This window comes from Vigna umbellata, chromosome 6, assembly GCF_029865625.1.
Source record: "Vigna umbellata cultivar VRB3 chromosome 6, Vumbellata_1.0, whole genome shotgun sequence".
In the NCBI taxonomy this organism is placed as follows: domain Eukaryota; kingdom Viridiplantae; phylum Streptophyta; class Magnoliopsida; order Fabales; family Fabaceae; genus Vigna; species Vigna umbellata.
Genome location: NC_142170.1, coordinates 28,073,942 through 28,094,263, shown reverse-complemented (window position 1 = coordinate 28,094,263; position 20,322 = coordinate 28,073,942). Strand labels below are relative to the sequence as shown.

The 20,322-nt window shown below is 30.5% G+C and overlaps 1 protein-coding gene across 1 annotated transcript; it reads left to right on the top strand.

Moving 5' to 3' along the window:
• The first annotated feature begins 2,767 nt into the window (after window positions 1-2,767).
• On the top strand, window positions 2,768-7,437 carry LOC148197138 (tricyclene synthase EBOS, chloroplastic-like). Its single transcript, XM_088093086.1, has 7 exons — window positions 2,768-2,992; window positions 3,093-3,363; window positions 4,655-5,033; window positions 6,192-6,410; window positions 6,516-6,654; window positions 6,753-7,001; window positions 7,109-7,437. The coding sequence occupies exons 1-7, from the start codon at window positions 2,768-2,770 to the stop codon at window positions 7,433-7,435; spliced, it is 1,809 nt and encodes a 602-aa protein (XP_087949212.1). The 3' UTR covers window positions 7,436-7,437.
• Window positions 7,438-20,322: the final 12,885 nt, after the last annotated feature.

Sequence of the window (20,322 nt, the reverse complement as noted above, 5' to 3'; positions counted from 1 at the left end):
CGAATTTAAAAGTCATTCGACGTTTTATATCCTTTTAGGTCAAATTATAATTTTAAACGACGTTTAATAATTGCATTTATTTACACAAATGTCACCGCTCATTTTTAACGTTGGTTATTCAGTGGTTGGACGTTGAACGCGTGACGTTATACAGTATTTTTATATTAGTGTAGGTACAACATAACAGTTTTAAGACAATTAATTTATTTATGTAATTTTTTTGTTATTTGTTTATAGCATAATTGTCGGGTAATGAAGAAAAATATAAATAGACAATTCAAATGTAAACTAGAGGTGAAAAATTATGAATACAATTTCAAACATTTTGATAACACCATAAATAAAAACAAATAACAAATTTAGTATTGATTGTAGCAATTTGGATCACCACTTTCATTAATTTCATATATTGGTACTTATTTTACTTTTATTAATTTACTTTATTACAATTTACGTTCCTAAAGACCTTCGTCTCCATTCTCTCTTCATCTACTTTCTTTTAAATTTTTATCTTTTTTTTATCCTTATCTATCATTCCTTCTCTAAATAAAAAAAATAACTTTGGAAGAGAAATGCACAAGTTCTTGATTAAAATATATATATTAAAAAAAATATTAATGATTTGTAGATATTTGTCACCTTAATTATAAACACTATATAAAACACTTTAATCCATATTGAAAAACTTAAAGTTTGTTAATTCATTAACAAAGAATCAACATCGAATTGATTTGATTCATTTATCAACACTTTGGATTGCAGTGAACCAATTAATATCCTACAAAAAAGAAACAACACGTAAAATTATTTTAAAGATATTATTGAGAAAGAAAAAAGAGATATCTACGTATCTTCTTATATAATAAAAACCTTTTTACTGGGTCTCACTATTTTTCTTTCCCTCATATTAAGAGTGTTTTCAACACTAATGATAGTAATATCTTTTTTCTGTACTCTTAATTAATGTTTTCACATCATCGTGTCTATTTTATGTTCAGAGGAAAAAAATTATTCTATTAACTCAGTATTATCATTTAAGAAAATTATACACAATTTATAATCAATATAAGGAAATTATTCACAACTGCAAATAATCAATACAATCAATTGAACCAATCAGTACATCTCGATATCATGATAATAAAGAAGAAAAAGGAAAAAAAAGTGAAAGGAAGAAGATGGAGACGTATGGAGAACAAGAAACAAAGAAGAATAAGAAAAAGGATAGAGGAAAGAAAGAGAAATTAAAACTTGATTCTTCTATATGGGAAATCGCATTCAAAGAGAGACATAAAAACATGAAGATGGAATACATTTGAAGTGGCCAATTTCTATCCACATAGATACAAACATTGCATATGAATTATCGTAGTTTTATTGACTTTTTTTTTTTTAATTTTAAAGTTTTCAAAGACAACATAGAAAAACAAAATCAGTAAGAGGTAAACACATGTATCATATTTATTCCGTTTCTAATCAATTTAACCAATTCTTCAATGATTAATAAAAAGACATGGAAAAATTAGAGAAGTTATAACTTATGCTTAGGATGTCTTCAGAGGCTAAACATATTACAATACCCATAGTCTAATAAATATTCATCTATTTGATTTTGATCACGAATGCAATAACAAAAATCTCTCCCATGCAAAAGAGAAAAACTAGAAAATTAAAGGAAATAAAAAATATTTTTTTATAACTCATAATTAATCATTTTTTCATCTTCATTTAACTGACATTTTATGATAAAAAATGATAAAAATTATATCTATAAATAAATAAATATTATAAAAATAATAATTAAATAGTTAATATTTAATTTATGTGTTTATTATAATTTAAAATTTTCATCTTTATTATTTAAAAAAAAAACTTTTATTAAAAGAATATCTCAATAAAAAATCAGTATTGGCTATTTTATTTTGGAAAAATTATTTGTACAACCTGGATTTGGAATACAATGGTTTGAAAATGATTTTTAACAACAAAATATAAAATTAAAATATTTATTAAAAATATAAATTAAATTATTAAATATAAAAGTGTTATAAGTTGCAAAAGGATGGTATAATGGGTTTTTTAGTACGAATAATGGACATCCTCTTTTCAGAACCAATTATTGGTTGATATCTACAATTATGTCTATGTAAGGAGGGATTCAGATTCAGGTGAGGATGCACATTTAGTTCGCTGATTGGTTGATACTATGGATTGATTATATGTGGATCTCGTTCAAAGACCACGTGCCTAGAGCCTAAAATACATCTTAATTAATTATTTTTAAAATTATCTCTAAAATGATTTTTAATATTTTGGAATATAAATTTGTTTAAAAATCATATTATCAGCTGTATATGAAAATTAAAGTTTTGATAATGATAATAAGGGTGTTTATAATATTAAAGAAATCAATCACTAAAAAAATGAAAAGTACACCAGAAAAACATGCCGGTGTTTAGCACCATAATACTAAAAATTCTTCCTTAAAAACTGTCATATACCCAAGCTTTCCAGATATCAATCTTGGCGTCTTTTGCATCCCATATTTCTCATTTGATCCTTCATTTACGCATGTTAGTTATGATAAAATATCCTAAGAAACCAGAGATTGGCCACCTCAGATTGCAATATAAGAAATATTTAGACCACACATTTAAAACGTTAATAAACTTTTCATTGTAGTGCTTGTATATATATATATATATACACATATATGAGACTATATATACACATATATGAGACCATACATAAGCGAGCCTTGAACAAAATGACTCTTGTTAACCCAACGTTGCTCAATTCCTCTTTTACTCCACATCTCACTTTTACCAAACCTCTGAAACCAGCAGCTCCTATTCTTCTCCAACGTAGGATAATCTTCCCTCGCTACAACGCAACTACCACAAACGTTAATCTTTCTGAAAGAAAATCTGCAAACTACCAACCCAACCTCTGGACTTACGACTTTCTGCAGTCCTTCAAGCATACCTACGCTGTAATTAGTTAAAGCATCATAACTATCATATAAACTGTGCCTATTCTAAACGTTTTCTTACACACGTATACGTGATTCGTTCTTTGTATAACATTTTCAGGATATAAGATACGAGGACAGGGCCAAGATGTTGCAGGAGGAAGTGAGGAGAATGATAAAGGATGAAAGTTCAGACATATGGCTCAAACTTGAAGTCATTAACGATGTGAAACGATTGGGTCTGAGTTACCATTATGACAAGGAGATAGGTGAAGCCCTTCTTCGGTGTCACTCTTCTGCAGGATTCAGTAGCACATTCGTTAACAGAAGTTTGCATGAAACTGCTTTGTGCTTTAGGCTTCTCAGAGAATATGGCCATGATGTCTCAGCAGGTATAACTAACATTATATAACATTTTCTTATTATAAGAAAAATAATATTTATTTATTTTTTCCAAACAATTATTTATAATATTATTTAGTTTGTAAAATATCTGAAAACTACCATTAAACCTAACAAATAAGCATTATTTATGTTTTGCGCTGATTCCTAATAAAGAAAGAGCACTATCTATCTATATTACTTTCATTGTGTTTTAATTATTTGATAAAAAAATAGAAAAGGAAAAAAGAAAGTGGTGAGGAGGTAATTAAATGAAATTTTCAACTGTTGTCTTTAGCAAAAAGAAGAGTGAACAAAAGTGGGGAGATAAAAAAATTAAAACTTTATCATCTTACTTTAACGAATATTGTCATCGTATCAAACAAAAAACGAAACACAGTACACATGCACGACAAAAAAAACCAGGTCCTGAGCTGTTCATGAACACCATTATAGGCCTTAACATCATAAATATATGAATTTAAACTCTGCCATACTGTCACGTGGATTTGGGGACCATCAGTTAATGCTTTCACCAGTCTCCTCAGTTACCCAACGGACATTTCAAATAACAGCCTAAGTGCCTCACTAACCAGGAACAACAGATGACTAATAGACATGAATGTTAACAACTTTTTTTTTTAACAATTTTTTTGATAATATATATGTCGTTATATTATTGATCTATATATTTTAAGCAGATTAATTAAAAACTACTATTGTAAAAAAGTTGTAAAAACAATTGTTAAAAAACATTTTTCAATAGACAGATAAAAAGATAAGTTTTATTAATATATATATATATATAATTATATTTTAAACTCTTTATTGGTATTTTGAATATATTTGTAAATTTAATTAGAATAGCATGTTGATACAAAAGTAATTGCAGTGTCCATGGTATATATAGTATTACATGTTTTTTTTAAATATATTCAAAACTATACGCACATTGTCTAAAAGTTGAAGTACCATCTAAATGCACTTTATTTTCAAAGTTTCTTTACATGACGATCTTGTAGAGAAATTTCAAACTTCAGAATAGATATTACTTCAGATTTGATAATTGATTCCAACGATTCAACGGACTTTAATTGAAATATTTTTATATTATGATAGACGTATAAATTAAATTATATTAGTATTAATGTAGTATATTCTTATTTTTATTTTATAGTTTTTGAATGTTTTTAAAATGAATTGTATTTTTTTTTTTCATTGGTATAGTTCTAAAAAACATATATCAGTAACCTTCGTGATATCTAAAATTTAGATGGCTTGGTTTGTTCTTTAATCATGCAGATATATTTGAGAGGTTTAGGGAGGAGAATGGCAATTTCAAAGAAAACCTTGTGAGTGATGCGAAGGGAATGCTGAGTCTGTATGAGGCATCGTTTCTTGGGTACGAAGGAGAGAAGATTTTGGATGAGGCCATGGTCTTCTCTAGCTTCCATCTTAGGGTTTCCCTCAACGAAGGTAAAAGCAGTAACATGCTTTTGGAACAAGTCAATCATGCATTGGAGCTTCCACTCCATCACAGAATCCAAAGGCTGGAAGCTAGGTGGTATATTGAATCTTATGCCAAAAGAACAGACTCAAATCGACTGCTGCTTGAAGCAGCAAAACTTGATTTCAATATTGTGCAGTCAACACTGCAAAATGATCTCCAAGAAATGTCAAGGTCAGTTTGTGTTGGAAAATCAGTAACTCTTTTAATTAAAAGTATGCATGCTGCAACTGTATCACACGCAACAGTGATTGGCTATCTTGAAAATAAAAATCTACCACAAACAAATTCTGGTCAACTACCCATATGAATACCCATATGAATGTTAAACGATTAATCCTGTTATTGTGCCTTTGAAAAACTACTCACGTCTTCAAAAAAGTCATGATTTATGTGATTTTCCACTTACATTGTTTAATCAATTACGTATATATATACTTTCACTATGTTTTAATTATGTGAGAAAAATTAAATACCACAAACAAAAGGAAAGTGGTGAAGTTATTAAATGAAAGTTTCAACTATTATCTCGAGGAAAGAGACGTGTGCACAAAAGTGGGGAGAAAGAAATATAAAACTTTATCACAATTTAATTTTAATTAAATAGGAAGAAAAAATAAATAATATTTTCTGTTAATTAGACAATCACTCCTTAAAAAATTCGAGGTTACTGTTTTATGATAATCCTTTTCTTTTACATCTTTGGAGATACCATATTTTACATAGGAAAAACATGTGTAAGAACGTATCTAAATTTACAAGGATAAAATTTGGACACATCAGACTGAGATAAAATGCTAATTTTAGTAAATCAGTAACTACTTTTCTATTAACTAAAACTATGCATGCTGCAACTGTATCACACAAAGTGATCTCTTGAAAATAAAAATCTACAAGATAAACAAATTCTGAGCTCCCCATCATGAATATTAAACGACTAGTCTTATATCATTGTGCCTTTAAAAAACTATACATGTCTTCAGACATGATTATGTGGTTCTCCACTTATATTGTTTGATCAATTACGTATTCTTTCACTATGTTTTAATTATATGAGAAAGAAAATAGAAAAGGACAAAGAGAAGGAAAGTGATGGGGAAGTTATTAAATGAAATTTTCAAGTATTATCTCGAGGAAAGAGACGTACGTGTGCACAAAAGTTGGGAGGAAGAAAAAATAAAAGGTTAATTAAACAGAATGAAAAAGGAAATATTATTGTGTCAACTAGAGAATTATTCCCTTAAAAGAAATAGAAGGTTACTGTTTTATTATGATCCTTTTCTATTACATCTTTGGAGATATCTTATTTTTCTTTAACACTTTGTGATGAAGGTGGTGGAGGGGAATGGGACTGGCCTCAAAGTTAAGCTTCAGCCGAGACAGACTTATGGAATGTTTCTTTTGGACTGTTGGAATGGTCTTCGAGCCTCAGTTCAGTGATCTCCGTAAAGGCTTAACAAAAGTTACTTCCTTAATAACTACAATCGATGACGTTTATGATGTCTATGGCACCTTAGATGAATTAGAACTTTTCACTGCAGCTGTGGAAAGGTAGCTTACGTAAAAAAAAGAAAAAAACTTCAATCACGAGCATGAAAAAAACTGCTGAAATTATTAATCAGTGCACTAATTAGAATTTTTTTTTTCTTGTTTCAGTTGGGATGTTAAAGCAGTTCAAGTTCTCCCTGATTACATGAAGATATGTTTTCTGGCACTGTACAATACTGTCAACGAATTTGCCTATGATGCCCTTAAGGAACATGGACAAGATATTTTACCCTACCTCACCAAAGCAGTGCGTTAGTTCATAAACTATAGCAATTATTTCTTACACTATGTATACATGTTAGTGCATTATTGAGATTATTTTTGTTTTTTAATTAAATTACACAGTGGTCTGATATGTTGAAAGCATTCCTACAAGAAGCCAAATGGAGTCGCGACAGACACTTGCCAAGATTCGAGGATTACATCAACAATGCATGGGTCTCAGTCTCCGGGGTGGTTATACTCACCCATGCTTATTTCTTACTAAACCAAAGCATTACAAAAGAGGCACTTCAATCCTTGCACAATTACCACTCCCTGTTACAGAAACCATCCCTTATTTTTCGACTTTGCAATGATCTGGGCACATCAAAGGTAAATTTGATTCCATACATGACCATGTTTTTTTTGTCACATTTTTACATCATTAAAACAACAGCCTAAAACATAAAAGTAATTGGTCTTGGGTTGTAATTTTGCAGGCAGAGTTAGAGAGAGGTGAAGCAGCAAGCTCCATTGTATGTTTCATGCGAGAAAGTGGTGCTAGTGAAGATGGTGCTTATAAGCATATCCATACTTTGCTTGACGAAACGTGGAAGAAGATGATCAAAGATAGAGTGTCACAGTCTCCTTTCCCTAAAGCTTTCGTAGAAACAGCCATGAACCTTGGAAGAATTTCTCAGTGCACATATCAGTATGGAGATGGACATGGAGCCCCAGATAGCACTGCCAAGAATCGTATACGATCTTTGATAATTGAACCCATTGCACTTTACGAGACGGAGGCATTTCAACAAGTTGTTTATTAATATTAATGGTCATCTTGGAAAAGAAAAATAAATTAGTTTGTATATGGAGGGTTCGTTATCTTTGTATCATCTGGTTATTTTCAAGTTAAATTGCTAAAACATTTTCTTGATTATAATAAAATAATTTATTAAGTTTCTCTTTTACATATTGTTTATGCCGAAAGGGGAAGAGGAAAACTCCTGTACCTCCCGCTTGGAATGCTCTATCTCCGCTGATCGGTCTTTTTTGTTTCTATCATACCGTCTGGATTTTCCTCTCTTACTGCCAAAATGGGGGTGGTCTGCAGAAAACACTCCGACGCTCAAGTCAGAATTTATCTTTCAAAGTCTAGTCTAAATTAGAAAATCAAAGAGCTCACTTTCGTAATCAATTGTTATTTATAGGATTTCAATAAATATAATCCGTTAATTTACCTCTTAATGACGATCAATACCAACCTTAACTGCTCCACAGTAATCGGGAATGATCCGTTTCCATCGTCCCCTACGTACCCGGTCGGTCTATTTAACACTTCCATCGTCCTTGGACGATCGGTTTAACTTACTCGATAGTGACTCAAGCATGTCCGATCGGTCTAATCTACTCGATAGTAACACATTTTTTCTTCATCTAATATAGTAAAGGCGTGATTAATGCAATATAAAATTACATAAATTGCAACAATTGTTTTCAACTTGAATACTCCAAAATAATGTAATGATTTCACAATTAGAAAGAAATGTATTAGAGGTAATAGATGCGTAATATGGTAATATTGGACAATATTAATTAATAATAACAAATGTTATACGTTATTCTTTGATTACGGTTAACATTAAGACCTTCTAAATAAAGAAGATAACAATAATCATTGATGATTATATTAATTATAATAATTGACAATATTAAAAGGTAATATCAGATTTGTAAAAATATATACAAATTAAGGAATTTTATTTTTAATTCTTTTTTGAAATTTATGGGTGAGAAAGTTAATGTTTGTCTATCAGTTGGTTGAGTCATGTATAAGTTAATGTTTTGATCAAATAAACAACAACTTGATCAGCTTATGGAATATAAGTTGTAATAATTTTGTTTTGCAAGTTGATCTTTTGGTATAATAAGCAGATAAGTTATTTTTAAGACTTTATATTCAAACTCTGTACTTGATCTTGAAACTACATTTTTCTTCTCTAAGGACAAAATGACAAATGTTTCACCAAGAAAGACATATTCACACTTATAACCCATTTGACATCTGAAAACCTTGTTAAGTCTAAGTCAACCGGTGACTTAATGTGTAAAAAATGGTGAATGATATCTTAAAGAGGCCTAAGTATTTTTTTTATACATTGCTAGTGATTTATAGTAGGAGAGATCATGAATTAGGTGTACACTTTACTATTTTTCTCTTAAATAAATAACTCAGATTTTTATTTATTTTTTTGTATTTCTATTATTTTTGCACAGATAGTTTGTACGCTCTTTTAGAATTAAAGGCTTTGAGAAAACATTTTATGAACAATTCTTTTATAATCATTCTTACTTATAAATCTTAATTCTCTTAGTAAGTGACTGGATCATCAGAAAATCTTTGTAAGTGAAATCTTTCTCCTTAGAACATTTTTAAATCTTTTTAAATATGGAATGTATGAACATGAGAAATTGCATTCTTTTGTTTAAAGCTTTACGCTACAACTTAAAGAAAACATTTTAGTTCTTTGAATTTCTTTTTTATCAACAACCACACGAAAGTTCATCATTAGCATATGCATAAAGAAACACACACAAAGATACAAATAAATTAATACAAAATCCATGTCCAAAATTCATCATCTTGTACCTACACTCTCGTCAACGTGTTCCTACTCTTATCATTGATAAAATAATTCATATTTCATGAGATTTTTCTTGTATATTTGTCATTAAATTTTGCAAGATTTTTTTTTCTACTATTTGTCTTAAGAACTTTTGTTGGTATATAATTCCTTTACAGATAATTATTTTTTATTACATTATAAATTTGCAAGTATTTCTTATAAAATTTTCTGTAAAAAATGTTGTACAGAATATTTACAAAATAAATTGATATCAATTTTGCAAATTATTATTCATAACAAAATTTATAAATATTTTTAAGAAAATTTTTGAAAATTAACAGAAAATGTGTTTTTTTAACAGTGTATTATCCAACTCTTTTGTGGATAGTTACGAGATAATAGCACCAATATGAATTGGAAATATTGTTGAGGAGTTATTGTTCCATTCACAACAAAATCTTTGAACAAGTTGTATAAAGATATCAAATACTTGTAACTTTTTTAAGTATCAGGTTTTTCTACTTCCACAATCATCAGCACACTACCACACATTTTTGGTTCGATTAAAATGGAAAAGAAAGAAAGAAAAATCAAAAGTTGAATTGTTTATATTGAACAAAAGAGAGTGGAGTTTATAGTTTATTTATTGATGTAATATTTCAAGAATATTTTAATAAAAACTTAAAAATATAAATCAGGGTTAAAATAATTTTCAAATTAAAATAAACAATTATTATGAAATTTTAATAAATAAAACATGTTGTATTTATAAATAAAAATATATTAAATAAATTAATTTATGAAATATCAAAATTTAATTAATTACTCCGATATTTATTATTTTAATATTTTCAACTATTTGTTATATATTATAATATAAAACATAACTATCAATAAAGTATTATTTTACTTTAATTATTTATTTCTATAATATAAAAAAGTATATTGAGTTAATAGTGTGAGATTCTTCCTTTAGCAGTTTTACTCATGCATTATAGTAATATTTAATTATTCTTTTATCCATCGACTAGTGTTGTAATTGATTGTCAGTACTCTTCTACTACATGTGTAAGTGTAAGTGTATACATGTGACACAATTTTAAATATCTATAAATTATTTAAATTTTTTAAAAAATTAAAAAAATAAAATTATAAAAAATATATATAATTAGAGATATTAATATATATAAAATGAATTTTAATTATTGAAATTAAAAATGTTATAAATAATATTGTGTAACTAATTTTTTTATTATAAGTAATTATTTAAATTTTAAAAAATAATTGATAAAAAATAAATAATTTTTTTTATAATAAGTAAATATTTGAAGTAAAAAAATATTTACTAAAATGATAAAATTAAAAAAAATATTATGAATTATTATTTTTAAACAGTAGTAATTAAGAGCGTAAAACTGAAAAAACTAAATAAAACATCAAATATATGTATCTCTTTATCTATAAAACTAGAGATAATGGAATATAAAAAATCTATTTTTCTTATGTAGACTTAAACAATAATTATGATATTATCTTAAGAAATAAAGTATAAGTTTAACTTAGTTTCATTAAATTAATTTATAAAATAAAATTTGTATTTATATATATTTTAAATTAATTTTATTTATAATTTATATAAAACTTTTAGCAAATACTAGAGAGAAATCAAATATAAATCACATATGTATATCATAAATTATAATTATTGTATGTCGAATGAATGCAAATTTGATGATATTAAAATCGTAACTCATGTATATAAATAAGATTGTTAAATAGGTTTAATGGTTTGTTTTTACGTAATTCTTCTATTTTTTTCTGATCTTAATTAATCTTGTCATTGAACTGGACAACATTAAATTTGGTGTATCTTGAAATGGTGACTCATGTGACAAAAAATGCTCCCATTAGGTGAATGTATAAAGTAGAAATGAAAAAGAATTGAGATTTCATTAAATTCCTAAATCAATAAATAAATAAAAGAAAAAAAAAAAGAAACAGAATAAGCAAAAAGATTCAAGCTTAAATCTTGTTTCTCATCCCCTTCTTTAGTAGATCCGATATGGCCACCGCTAAGGCCGACAAGTTTCCAGTCAATCGCCACCCTTGCCACCGATCAGAACAAGAGTGTCGACGACCTTACCCACGTTGGAAGCGCCGTCATTCTTTGAGGTAACTCAATTTCTCCATCATCTGCGACACATATGGAGAGCCACCGTGACACCATGGATCTCACGCTTGTGCCGTTGACGCCACCTTGATCATATGTTTTTTATTCTTCTTCAACTTCTTCTTTGTATACTTGATGGCTTGTTATAAAAGAAAAGTTCTGTGTGCAAACCTTGGTAATGGTAAATTTTATGGGTCTTAGAGATTTTTTTTTATTTAACTAAACTTGCAGGTGAAAGATGATGAATTATGAAGTAGAGTTTTTTAGTCAATGAATTGAGTACAGATAATAATGACTTTCAGAAAATGGATAATGGTGAACTTATTTGAGTATTGGTCTAGGATAGGTTTGTGAAAGTTATGGAAAATGGATTCTGTTTTTTTTCCTTGTGATAGGGGTAGAAGGAAATGAAGTGAATGATGTTGGGTTCAAGGAAAAAATTGGGGATAATAAATATGAGAATCAGTTGTCTCGCGTTTCCCAAGCTTTTCCTCTATAAACTTGGGTGCTGATAGATTGCAGTGATAGATTGCAAATGAAAGATTGAGAGAGTAGTTTGATTGGAATTGGAATTTGCTTCCCCTTCCCTCAGTTCTCTTGTGCCCTTCTTAAAAGGAATGAAATAATCACTAAAAATGGTGTTTGTCGAGGAGGGCGTTCATTGCGCCATTGTCAATGGCGAGCACAGTGATGGTCTGGTGGTTTATCTCGTCGGCAAGGTAGGTAAGGGTGAGGTAGTGATATAAGGTGGAGAAGCTCGGTATGAATGGCCCTTCCACATCGTATTCAAAGAAAACATCCTATTCGAATTTAGGGATTTAATGAAATCCCAATTCTTTCTCATTTGTAAATTATAGGTAATGCAAGCTTTCTGTGCTGGTTAATATTTGCGCAATGACCATGCCACGAGACAAAAATTTTAACGTCGTCCAGTCCCATTAATGGTAAGGTTCCAATTGACTCAATTTTACAAGAACAGGAACCTAATTGAGATTAAAAAACTACGAGGGTCTATTTGAAACGATTCTACAAAAACAGAGACCTCGAAAATGATTAAACCTTAAAGATTAAAAGTTTATAAGATTAAAAAATTACAAGATTACAAACTTATAAACTTCTAAATTATAAAATTGTAAAATTGTAAGGTTGTAAGGTTGTAAGGTAATAAGGTTTTAAGGTAATAAGGTTTTAAGGTAATAAGGTTGTAAGGTAATAAGGTTGTAAGGTAATAAGGTTGTAAGGTAATAAGGTTATACGGTAATAAGGTTATAAGGTTATAAGATTATAAAGATTATGAAATTATATGTTAAGAGGGAACTCTCCCCAGTTTAGTAAAAAATATTTTTTATTATGAACTATGTCAAATGTTCTTTCTTGTGTAATAACATTAATAAAATATACTTAGGATCATATAAGAAGATCTTAGAATGCACAATTTATGTATGGTAGAGTACAAGTTGGATAGAAGATTATATTTGCATAAATTTACTCATATTAATCGTTTAAGATATAACCATAATCAGTTAAAGCACATTATACACAAAATAAGGCTATATTGCATGTTTTAATCGATTAAGATAATAATCTAATCGATTAAAATAGAAAGATAGACCTAATTGATTAAATGCATTTGAATTTCATATCATATATATTTGTGTGATCTAACTTGTTTCAAGTAGAAAGTACTTTGCAATGTTTTGAAAAAACGTGAAACAAGAGCTTAGGAACACATCAAGAAGTTGTCCAGAATCATTCTTGGAGAAATCACTCAACCCTTTGAAGAATCTTCAAATTCTCCAAGGTTTCAAGAAAGAAAAAAGACTTGTGAGATATGCATATAGGTGGTGCATTCGGGTTACATCTTATTGTTTAGATTTTCTTAGTCACCTTAGCTGTGTAAGCAAGGCATAAGAGAGTGTGAGTTTGAACCTCTCTTGGCTATAGTTTTGAATATTGGAGTGTGTGTGAGGATACAATTAAGTGAATTCTTTGTATTCTTGACAATTGAAATATAGTGGATTCCCTCCAGCTAAGTTTGTTGGAGGAAATTGGATGTAGGCTCAACTTAAGAGTTGAACCAGTATAAAAATTGATGTGTGATCTTAATTTTGTTTTTGTATTTTATATTGTTGATCATAAACCTCTGTGAATTGATTCAAAGAACCAAAATTTTCAAATAATTTGAACAAGATGTTTTAAAACCCAATTCACCCCCTCTTAGATTGAGATATAGGGATACTACTTTAAACAATAGGCACTAGAGCTAGTTAATCGAGACATTAATTGATTAAAAAGATCTTAGATGGCCAATATATCTCAAACCTTTTGTGAGTGGCTCCATAAACATATCACCTCTGTATGCTGAAGAGAATTATCCATTCTAAAAAATAAGAATGAAAATTTTCTTAGAATCAGTAAACAAAAGGGTGTAGGATGCTTGTTAGCTCTTTGGGAAGCATACCAAATTGTTTTAGTAATAAAACCATTGTAAGACCATGTGTTGTTTTCCCAAGAGACTCGTGTAATATTAAATAATCATATAATTAGTAATTCATCTAGACTAAAGAATAATTACGAACTTACAGTTATATTTAACTAAATAAAGATTTACAAAGAAGGGTGAACTTTAGTAATTTGAGGCACTTAGGAGTGGAGAAATGGTGGAAATGATATGGAATGGCAAAGCTAGGGGTAGATTTCACCGACTTCACTCTCTTGCACACACTGAATCATCTCATCTCCATCAAATACTAATGTCAGTCCCTTAAATGAGAGAACCTAGGTTTTCTTACTAAGCGTCAATCCCTTGATCTTTCAACAAGCGAACTTGCATTAGGACCTAGGGTTTTAGATATTTAATGGGTCATGTTCCATCACTTGACAAAAGTCTCCACTAGATCTTTTGTTTCAAGCCTAGGGTTCAGTAGATTTTTCATAAGACCTAATGAAACCGCAAATCGAGCTAGGAACATTCTCATTCTCGCAAGCAATAAGAGTAGAAACAAAAAATTAATATTTAGATGAAGATGCATATATATAATCAAAGCATTTATAAGATACAAGAAAGTTCAATAGATACATCTACTTCAAACAAGATAGGTTTGGTTCTCCATTTCCATGGAGAGTGTAACACCCCAAATTTTGGGATGCCACGGGTTTACAATAACTTTTTAATACTTAAATTATGATATCATTCCAAGATACAGTTTAAATAAAACTTCCATTTATTATAACTGAAGTCTGAAAACTTCATAAATCAAATGCAACTATAAAATGTTCATAGAATTCCATTACAAAACTATTAACATTGAAATTAAAATCCCATAGTTCTCCTATGTATCTCGCTACTCAAATTTGCTTTAGCTACATCTGTAACAACATCTACTCACGTACAAGTACGATCATCGTAGGTGGAAACCACAACTACAAACATGCAAGGGTGAGCTAACAAAAACATATCATATAACATACACAAGTATTCAACATCAACTTAGAATAAGATTTCTGAATATCACATATCATCATACTCCTATACACCTCTTTACATGACAACACATCAAATTATTAACACGTCGCACTATCAGAATTCCAAGTCACCAACATATATCCACAAAATGATTTCGTCAAAGTAACCAATTCACACCCATACTTCCTCTGTCATTCACCAACTCATATCCCAATTTATTTGAAACCATTCACTGTATATTGAATCACCATCGGGTCACTCACATACAACATAAGGTCGAGTGTCACCTCCCACCACTCTCTTAAAGAGCTTCAATGGGCCAGTACACTTTTCCACACCATTACATAATGACATCTCCCACCACTCTCTGGAAGGCTTCACCGGCAAGTACACCACTTCCCACCACTCTCTTAGAGCTTCTCCGGACAAGTATATGTTTTCCACCACCCTCTTGGGTTTCACCGGACAAGTATACACCCCCACCCCTCTATTCTTAAAGAGCTTCACTGAGCAAGTACTAATGCTACTTCCACCACACTTCCAAGAGCTTCACCGGGCACCACAATATAAACCCAATTCTAAAACAATTAACAATATTAAACTCGCACAATCAAGAAACAAACCCTTGTGTAATAAACATTCTCAAAATAATAATAAAGCAATCATCAAACTAATGACTAATAAGAAAAAATACATACTATATATATACCCTTTTTTAATAACTAACACCAAATGCATTAAAATAAGAATAAATTCAATATTATTCACACCTAAGCGGATCCCTCATGAATCCATTACTAACCCCTTCTTTTTCATTTAAGTCTCTTCCTGCAAAATGGAAAAACTATCCTTGTGCCTTACCATTCACTTTTCCATGTTCACATGCCATACATATATACATCACATAAAAAAATTGATTTATTCTTATTTTATAACTTCTCGCGGGTCCACTCCATTTAAGATCATCAATCACAACATGCATTCTTTTCATACTAAGGCCCAAGTCCTTTCTTCAACTCATTTCCAAAAATTAAAACAAAACAAATACTAATTAATTTTTCATAAATACTTTTATCACCCAATTCTATACTATAATTAAGTATTTAATATTAAAAAATGTAAAAAATAAAAATAAAAGCTATTTTTATTTTATCCGGGTTTTATATAGAGCCTAAAAGCTTATAAAAGTGGATGATAGAAGAAGGAGACCCAAAGAGGGAGAAGGAGACCCAAAGAGGGAGAAGAGGATGTTTCCACATGCTCCAAGTAGCCTCCATGAGCTCCAGAAGTAAAAATGTGCCTCCACATCGCGTCCCTAAGCTTCAACTGCGTTTTCACATCCAAAAACTACCTTTTTCTTCCACTCTCACCACTTTAAAACCCTCTCTAAAAAGTGCATTCTCACTGGACCACAAACACTTCTCATTGGGCTAGAGGTGATATGCTCGCTGGGCCACAAAATCCTCTTGTTAGGCTAGAGGTGCTCTATTAGCTAGGCCGCAAGACTTTCTGGCTGGGCTAGAGTTACTCTACTTGTTGGGCTAGCAGTGCTTGTGGCTGAGCTAGGAACTTTTGGCAGCAACTCTCTATTCTTCTTTAATCTTCCAATTTCCAACAAAATAAACCAAAAATAGATAATTAAATCTATTTATGAAGACTAAATACAAATTTTACACATTTTCATGAATTCAACACAAAACACATTATATAAGGACAAATAAAGGGTTCTAGTAAGTGTGAATAATAGTTAATTAATACTTACTAACTTTCCCAAACTTAAACTTTTTCATGTACTCATGAAAAACAAAAGTTAAACTTAGCCTAGACAAAATATCTCAACTACAATGGTTTAGTGACTCAAGCAAACAACTTCAATCAAAGCAAATAAATCAATCATGCTTGCTCATCATGGAAAGACCAATCAAGAGATAGTGAGGCTTTAGCAAATCAAGCTTCAACTATGGTGCCCATAGGAGAAAGATTACAACACTATGGTGCCCATAGTGCAAAAACGAGGATTTTAACGCGGCTAATATGCTTCGGTTTTCTGGAATGCGGTGACCTTTTTTGTAATTTCAATAAACGTATAGGCCTCGGTTCAAGGGAAACTGAGGCAGAAAATCGTCTATTATTTTGGTTGCTTCATAACCGAGGCATAAAACCAAGTAAATTCCAATTTTTTAAAATTTTTCGAACATTTAGAAATCGGTTAAGCAGAAAACCGAGTCAATATCCCTTGATATTACCCTAGCGCACTATTCTTCTTCTTCTCGCGCAAAAGCGTTTTCCTCTCCCATCTCCCATGTGCCTTCTTCTCGTGTCGTCTGCTCCGAGTGCGGCCTCATCCCCGATTACTCCACCAGCGACATTGTCTACTCTGAGCGCGACCTCATCCTCAAGTCCCACTCCATCGACGAGAACTTCGAGTGGCGTACCTTCGCCAACAAGTCTGGCGACAACGACCCCAACCGTGTCGGTGGTCCCTTTAACCCTCTTCTCACGGATGGCGACTTGTCTACTGTCATCGCCAAGCCCAACGGCTACGACGACGAGTTCTTCTCGTCCTCCCTTAAATGCTGGCAGAATCGTGGTTCCAACCCCGACCGCTCTCTCATCCATGCTTTCACGACCTTCTGAAATTGATTTTTAGGGTTGTTTATTTGCAGGTTTGTTTTGTTCTTGTGTCTTTACCCTTCAAAATCGCTCCTTTAACAAAGTTTGAGCGATGGATTGTTGGGATTGGGTTCTTGTTGGCATCTCAGAGTTGGATTGGGTTCCTTTAACAAAGGTACTTTTTTCTGTGTTATTTTTGGGGCCATAAAAAAAAGGTAAATTTTTTGGTCACATTTAGCGTTATTCTTAATCTCATTTTTCTGTTTCGTTTGATGCTTCAGCTGGCCGCTCATTTCTTGGTGGCTTCTGTCAAGGTTTGTGCTTTGGTAGATACCTCTTCTTTGCTCCTTAATTTTTATTACACATGTAAATTTCGAAACATTTTTTGGTCTGTTAAAATTTTATGACAGTGTTTTTCTTATAAATTATTTTAACATCGTAGGGGTTGTATATATTGGTTTTGGAATTTGAAGTGGTGAGTGGTGAAATTGGATTCAAAAAGCGAGGCTGTAAAGACGCCAAAGAGGGAATTGGAAGCAGAAGGGGTTCTGAATTCAAAGATGAAGGGTTTTGCATAGCTCCCCTTGAAGGAGTGATGGTGGATGCTTGGTGGGGTTTGGTGGAAAGAGAAGAACCCTTGAAGTATAACTAGGAAGGCTATGTTGAACTTGTGTAAATGATTCAAAGGCATGGCTTGAAGCTTCAGGATGTCATGTCTTTCCATCAATGTGGTAGAAATGTCGGAGACTCTTGCAGGTATATCACACTGCTCATTTTAACTTATTTCAATGTGTGTGTATTGCTCCTGTGTTTAGATTTGTTGATAACAGAGATTTGGGTAATAAATTGTTGTGAGATTGATTTTTGTGCAAGAGAGTTCGTGAAATTTGTTGTATACAACATAAAAGTTATTAACATTGTTTTGTACTTCTAATATGAAAAGGCAAATAAAAAACGGACTGATTTTGATTTTGATTCTAATTTTGTAGCATTCCTCCGCCTCCGTGGGTACTGGAAGAAATAAGCAAGAACCATGAATTGGTTTACACATACTGATAAGAAAACCCTAAACTTTGTGCAAATAAAAAATGTCCAGTTGCAAACATAAAACAATGGCAATGAAAAAGGTAAAACCAGGACACTCAATCTTGGATTTTCATGATATCTTCTTTTGGGAGTCAAAGAGAAAGGCACATAGATGTAGGTAAAGGACGCCACCGCTAGGCGAGCCTAAATCATAGTCCAATACAAAAACGTGAACGGGACCACCTGATGCATATATTAATAAAGACTAATATCTCGCTTTATTCTTTTGTAAAATATTAAAAAAAACCCTTTTACTGCCTCGGTTCAACTCCAAACCGAGGGATAAGACCCTCCCTCTCTTGTCCTGGTTCACAACCGAAGAAAAAAGTGGTAGACTTTTTATCTCGTCTGTATATACCTCAGTTGCGGAGCCGCTGCGGATAAAAAAAAGTAATCATTGTCGTTTCCTTTTACTGTACTAGAGCAAGATAAATGCAAAAGCTTAATGTGGGATCAACAGACATGATAAAATGTTTTTTTTTTAATTCATGAAATCTTTTTTCACCTTTAACTCAAGCTCATTAGTGTATAAAGATGTGTGTCTTTTACTCTACCATCACTGTCACACAAATCAACTTTGCCCTTCGTTTCAACCAAAATAAACACACTCACATGCAAGCTAGCATCACAAGGACTTTCAAGACTTGTATTGTGACTAGGCTAAGAATGAAATTTGTTTTTCTAGATATAAAGTACCTTAAGCTAGGAGAGTAGACAAATCAAAACATAATAACAAAAATCTCTTTTTTGCTTTAGTTCAAATGTAACTAATTCTCAACTCATTTTCCAACTTTCATTCACTGAACTCTTTTTCTTTTATCTTGTTCTTCTTTTCCAACCTTGGAGATTCTTGAAATTTCTTCAAGGAGGATGTTTGCTTTCTCCAAGAATATTTTTGGACAACTTTTTTGGTGTGTTTTTGTTCTCAAACTTCGTGTGCCAAATGAATGCAATTATTTCGTAAAGAAACAAGTTAGATTACTCATATATAAAAGATATGACATTCTGATGCTTTTTAATCGATTAGGTAAAAACCTTAATCGAGTAGACTTATATTTTTGTTTTAATTGATTAGATTATTATCTTAATTGATTAAAAGATACAATATAACCATCTTTTACTTCGGATATGTTCTGATATGTTTTAATTGATCAATACGACGAGATTCATGCAAATATGATCTAGTGTGCAATTTATACTTTTCTATACATAAAATTTGCATCTAACATTCTTCGTATATGATTTTAAAATACTCTTTACCAAACTTAGGAAAGCCCCTTTCAACATCAAATTATCCAAGTTATCAAATTATCAAATTATAAAAATTACAAAAATATAAAATTATAAAGTTATAAACTTATAAGATTACAAGAGTATAAGATTATAAGAGTATAAAATTATAAAACTATAAAATATAAAACTATAAAATTATAAAACTATAATTATGAAACTATAAAACTATGAAACTATGAAATTATAAAACTATAAAATTATAAAACTATAAAATTATAAAATTATAAAACTATAAAATTATAAAATTATAAAATTATAAAATTGCAAAACTATAAAACAATAATACTATAAAACTATAAAATTATCAAATTTACAAATTATTAAATTTTCAAAATTTCAAATTATCAATTTATAAAATTATAAAACTATATATTTAATGGTTTAAAATAAACAAAAATATATTAAAGATTAAGTGGGTTAGTGACCTAATTAGTCAGTACCACTTTAAAGTATCATCCC

What these genes read in the sequence shown, in the direction of transcription:
- LOC148197138 (XM_088093086.1), top strand. Translation starts at nt 2,768, where the DNA reads ATGACTCTTGTTAACCCAACGTTGCTCAATTCCTCTTTTACTCCACAT. An exon ending in TGGCCATGATGTCTCAGCAG is followed by an intron (nt 3,364 to 4,654) that starts GTATAACTAACA and finishes TTAATCATGCAG; the next exon opens with ATATATTTGAGAGGTTTAGG. An exon ending in GATCTCCAAGAAATGTCAAG is followed by an intron (nt 5,034 to 6,191) that starts GTCAGTTTGTGT and finishes TTTGTGATGAAG; the next exon opens with GTGGTGGAGGGGAATGGGAC.